At 35.2% G+C, this 6,000-nt stretch overlaps 1 protein-coding gene across 3 annotated transcripts in view; it reads left to right on the forward strand.

The window, feature by feature from the left end:
- The window catches only part of Sec5 (exocyst complex component secretory 5), a 101,936-nt gene extending 96,270 nt beyond the window's left edge, over positions 1 to 5,666 (forward strand). For all 3 annotated transcript variants that reach the window (XM_081754944.1, XM_081754946.1, XM_081754938.1), the window contains exons 17-18: positions 1,381 to 1,440; positions 5,178 to 5,666. In XM_081754944.1, coding sequence (XP_081611070.1) covers positions 1,381 to 1,440; positions 5,178 to 5,280 — 163 coding nt within the window. In that variant the 3' untranslated portion in view covers positions 5,281 to 5,666. The remainder of the gene's footprint in view (positions 1 to 1,380; positions 1,441 to 5,177) is intronic.
- The last annotated feature ends 334 nt before the right edge of the window (positions 5,667 to 6,000 follow it).

Below are 6,000 nucleotides of genomic sequence, written 5' to 3' on the forward strand. Positions count from 1 at the left end.
GTTGAATTTATGAACAAAACACCTCCTAGAGTATGATGTCATTCCTTAATACTTTAACCCCTTTCTGCTCAAAAACACAAAACACACTTTGTTGTGTGTTATGGTATACTAAAGGACTAACTATTCCCAAATTTTCAGATTTTTTTTTATCCAGGCCCATTGGAGATATTGGACAGTGAAACATGCCAAATTGGCATAATTCCCCAACTTTACGATTTTTTTTTTTTTTTTTTTTTTTTTTTTTTTTTTTCAGGCCTTTGGGAGCAGCTACAAGTCTGTAAATTTTTGTGTATTAACTTATGTCCCCGGACTACATGCACACACAAATTCAGACCTCTACGTAAGTTGTTTCCTCTTCCCAAACATGTTTTCAGTGTACAAAAATGTTGGTACTGTAAGCCCTGATTTCACCCTCTTCAAGTAGTTTTAGGCAAAAATATTAAGAGATCAAAGTTTTAGCTCTGTACGAGTTGGAGACGTCCAGCAATTTTCAGTTTGGTAGGAAAAACACATGCTGAGATATTCAAAACAACGTTAACGCCTAAAATCGAGAAAACGCAAAATGGCGACAGCCGCTACGTCACCATGGGATGTTGTAAAAAAAATAATTAATTGTGGCTTTGAAGTACCCTGATATAGGATAAACATTCATGAAAAAATTAGATTTTTTGGAGATGGTCGAGCGGCACATGCTTGACCACTTAGAATAAACTGAGTCGGTAGTGATTATCCATTTTGTTTTATCTCGTTCGTGAACATTAAAATATACATACTATATCAATCAAATGAAGAATTGATTTGGATGAGACTTACGCAGCAGTTTCTTCTTCTTTCTTTCTTTTTTTTTTTTTCTTTCTTTGGATACAGTCTCATGTTCACAAGTATACGACACAGTAACCAGGAACCTATATCCATACATACGTAAGTAACAGTACTAAATTCATGAAAGGTGACATGAACATTAAATAAATAAATGAATAAATAAATAATAAAGAACTCCCCTGTAAAATTTCAAATTTGTTACAGTCTGTGCGTTTTCTCGTTCTTCCCCCGATTTCTGTCACATTTAATTCCATCAATTCTTTCCTAACTTTCATTTTCATTAATCGTCCGTCTTCCTAAGACTAAAAGATAGTCATGGGACGTAAAACAGAAAAAACAAAAGCTCCAATTAGACATTACATAATGAAAGAATTCTAAAATTACGAAGAAACTAGGTAACAATGCTATCTTCTAAACCTAGACAATGCTATCATCTCAATGGGAGTAAAACAAACGGCGCATGTTCTTGTAACGTGTAGTTTCTCACCTCTAACTTTAAGTACCTGTAATTAGCTTTATTATTCAAATTATGTTGATTCTTTTTTACTTTTTTTATAGACGACATTTCAAAGAAGCTCTTGATGCCATTCCACCATTAAATGATCCAGCTGATAAAAAGTGAGTAAGATTATTATTATTTTAATGAGAAGATCAAAGACAAGTGTGTAATGACAGTCTAATCTTTCAGACAAAATAAGATTGAAGTAAAATAAGAATTATTATTATTATTATTTTAAGAGTAATACCATTTTTACGTTTTTATGTCTGTATTTAAATTATTTAATATTGTTGTCCATATTCTGTGTTTCTGTATCTTGGCAATGTATGTTTTGTTTAAAGTTTTATTCTGAATTGAAATCCGGTACTCTTTGCTAAAGGTACTGTTGCGTATTGTGCTACGTAAAATACTAGTGCGTATTATGGTAGGTAAAAGTATTGATGCGTATTATGCTGGATAAAGGTACCAGTGCGTATTATGACAGGTAAGATTCTAGTACGTATTATGCTAGGTAAAGGTACTAGTGCGTATTATGCTAGGTAAAGCTGCTAGTGCGTATTATGCTAGGTAAAAGTACTAGTGCATGTTATGCTAGGTAAAGCTGCTAGTGCGTATTATGCTAGGTAAGGGGACTCGTGCGTATTGTGCTAGGTAAAGGGACTAGTGTGTATTATGCTAGGTGTAAGTACTAGTGCATATTATGCTAAATAAAGGTACTAATGCGTATAATGCTAGATAAAAGTACTAGTGCGTATTCTCTCTGCAAACAAGCCACATCATCATCTTCGTGGATTGTGTAAATGTGTTTAGCTACAAATAATAATAATAAATAAGTAAATAAAAAGTAAAATTCAAAGATATGTTGAACTTAATTTTCTCTAAACAAAGATTCTTCAGATAATTGATTTCAGGTTAGGGCCGAAAATACTTCAATAAGTGGTAATATTGTTTATTATTCAAGAAACAAAGCAACTTAAATATTGATCAAGATTGCGAGGGGGGAAGTCATTTGAAAAACCAATGAAAGTTTCTCTATTTTGAAGTTATCTTAAATGCTTCAAATATTTAAAAATTTATAGTTGTGATGATACTGTATTTATATTAAATATGTATAGAGCATGGATCATTTTTCTTGAAACGCCTTTATAAATCTTAAATTAATACTTAATATATACTGAGATTTAGTACGATGCAAATATCGACAGACTGTACAGAATACCACCAGATTAACACTGTTGCCAACTCAACATAAAGTAGTATTTATTTAAATGGCACTACATCAGATTATTACCTACTTCAAATTTACATGTAAAACGAAAAGTACTGTACCACATTTATTATTAATTGAATTGAATTGATTTTGAGTTTAACGTCCCGTTCAGCAGCGAGGCTATGTGAGACGTGGACTTACTAATTAACGTGGAATCCGAACCACATGAGCTCCCGCCGGGAATCCAACTCGGGCCTCCCACGCCAAAGACGCGTACGCTAACCGCTTAGCCACGGAGGAGCTCACATTTATTATTAAGTGTTGCAAACTAAGAACACTACAGTATCACATAAAGATCCCAGTTTAAGAGGCCCCCATAACAGTTATAACAAAAGTAAGACGAACGTAGCAATGCATCAGGAACTACTGCCGCCGGGCAGCACGAAACACTTGAACTTGTATTGTCGATAATTAGCGCGAGTACATCTAGCAAGTCCAAAGAAACTGCCAGAACTGGTCAACGAAAAGAACATCGTATACCATGTTTACAACACAGACCTCATACATCTTTTAACCCGCCAGGAATAGAGAGAAGTTGGCTGGCAGATTTTAATGCATCAGCCGTATAGCCCGAACCTGGCACCACAAGCATACTCAGTTGTTTCGGTCTCTGCAGAACTCTCTGAGTGGTGTTAAGTTAGTTTCAAAAGAGGTCGGTAAAAACCACGTTTATATATATACATATATTCCAAAACTACAGGAGTTCTATAGCTAGGTGATCATAATGTTGCTGGAAAAAAAAAAGGCACAAAGTTTTCGATTAGAACGCCGCATATTGGTTCCATAATATTATTTTCAAATGGGAATAAATTTATTTTCAGTTTTGATATCCAAAAGCCCAATACTTTTTAGATAACCTACAGGGTGTCTATCGATCACGAAAGTCATGAAAAAGTCACGAAATCAGAAAACGGGCATGAAAGTCAAGAAAAGCCACACAACTTAGCTTTGGTTTACGATTTTTTTATTTTTTTTAATCTGTACAAATATAAGTGCAGACCGGGAAATTTTGTTCTATAAAACGTCAAAATTGACCAAAAATGTCTATAGTCGGCTTTAGACGCTACCAAAGCGCAACCGAAGTATGCTTCTATCGCATGTATGAAAATTCGGCCTAATTCGCACCCAAATTCGCACTTGAGAATGTTACGAAATTTTATGGTTTGGTAAAGAAAAGGTCATGAAAAAGTCACGAAACTTCATTTTGAAATTTTAGTAGACACCCTGACCTAATTAATATTTATATAAATAAAGTTAATAATTAATGTAAAAAAGAAAAAGTAATTCGCAGGCATATCATATCCGTTACAAGCTACAAAGTGTGATCTAAAACTACGGCGAATGTAGGTGCACAGTGCTATCTATCAATGTTGTATGCATTAAACAAGTAAGCCCGGTAGCCTAAACCTTTTGGTACAGTCAGTGTCGATTTTGAACAAATTATAACATATTAGTTGGCTTCCAGAGACAGAAGAGTGAAGATTTGTTAAGAGTGTCTATAGCGCGCCAACATTAAGTTTTATTCTAAGCTACAGAAAAATGCCAAAGAAGCTCACAAAATGTCAAAATCAGTATGTGCTGATGAAGCGGTAACATTGAAGACTGTTTACAAGTGGTATGAGCAATTCAAAAACGGCAAGGAGTCAGTTGAAAACGAGCAACGATCGAGATATCCTTCGACGTCAAAAACAGACGAAAACGTGCAAAAAGTGTCACAAATGATTTGCTCAAACAGGCGAATGACTATTCCAGAACTTTCCGAAGAAATAAAACATTTCGTATGGGTCCATGAAAACGATTTTAACCGCCGATTAAATGGGCAAATGGCTTCCTTCTGCACCACGGAAACGCGCCGTGCCACAGCTTGGTTTTGATCCGCGAGTTTTTGGCCGAAGAAAATATTCCTATCTGTCCACATTCGTTGTGCTCTCCAGATATAGCACCGTGCGACTTCTGGCTCTTTCCCAAAATGAAAACCGTGTTTAAAGGAAAACGTTTTGATACCATTCCTGTTATTGAGAGGGCCACGACAGAACAGCTAAACACCCGCAAAAAAAATTTAAAAAAAAAAAAAAACTTTCCAGAAATGCTTCCAGTAATTGATTCAACATTGGGATAAGTGCATTGCTAGCCAAGGACAGTATTTTAAAGGAGATTAAATCAAATTTCATGTAAACTTATTACTTTGTCTCTAATAAAATTATCCACCGTATTTTTTGATCATACCGCGTAAACAGGGCCGTGCCGTGGGGGTTGCGAGCGGGGCGACGGCCCCGGGCGCCGAAGTAAGGGGGGCGAAAAATTCGGGAGAAAAAAGATAGGAAAAATTGCTTGGAATATATGTATGGGGCACCGTCGTATACTCTCGCCCCGGGTGCTGATTTTCCACGGCACGGCCCTGCTCGTAAATACTATTAACTATATTAATTTAGGGTTTATGAAAAATAAAAGAACTTAACAGTTACATTCCCAAGACATACTACTTTGACTTAACGTTACATATAGAAGGTATCCCACAATACTAATTTTTGTGTACTGAGTTACCCTATATTACTATTCATTATATGTGTTTTTTTTTTCGTACAGATTGGTTGAAGATGTCCTCAACAACTTCAAAACACGAATGCGAATGCAGCTAATGTGTTTCGGGGACGCAAGAGTCCAGACAAGCAACGGCTACAGTATATGACACTAGCAAAAGACAAACGAAATTGTCGCTCCAAAATTTGATGCACATACGTTAGTTTATTGGGAGACACCATTATGAATTCCATTCTTAGTCAGAGTAGAAGTGTAAATATGTACATATATAAGTATACATTATGCAATGATGGCGCTTAGCGTCTTTTTGTTTCACAGTATATTGTATAGGAATATAGTTTTAGTGGGAAATAATTTTATAGAAATATTATTTATTGGAACAGATACGATCAGAGAATTTGTTGTTTTGTAAAGTGTATTCATGAAAGAGATGTTTAAGATATATTTATGTTGTGGAGAAAAAACATACTTATATTTGATAAGAGGTGTTAAAATAATGTAAAGCATTATTCCAGTATAATAGTTTCTAGTTAATCTTTGCCAGTATTTACCTGAGAACATACAGTAATACTCGACATCAACCTATCCTAATATCCTTCAGCTTGTTTCTTAGCTATACTAGACGAGTGTTGGCCAGTACCTTGATTAAAGGTCTTGACCGATTTTTCCTGGACTCGTTTTCTTCGGTGAAAGTTCTAGATAAGAATTTGACTCCTTAAGGCAAAGGCCTTTGAAATAAGGTAATAAATAAGTAAATTAGAAATTGCGAAACAAGTTTATATAAGGGTGATTCAGGAGGAATATCACATAATTTGTGAAGTGATTCTACATGTGAAAATAAACCGGAAAAGTCCAACATGTGTCCCGA

This window comes from Thermobia domestica, chromosome 1 (assembly GCF_964235325.1).
Source record: "Thermobia domestica chromosome 1, izTheDome1.hap1.1, whole genome shotgun sequence".
NCBI classification, from domain to species: domain Eukaryota; kingdom Metazoa; phylum Arthropoda; class Insecta; order Zygentoma; family Lepismatidae; genus Thermobia; species Thermobia domestica.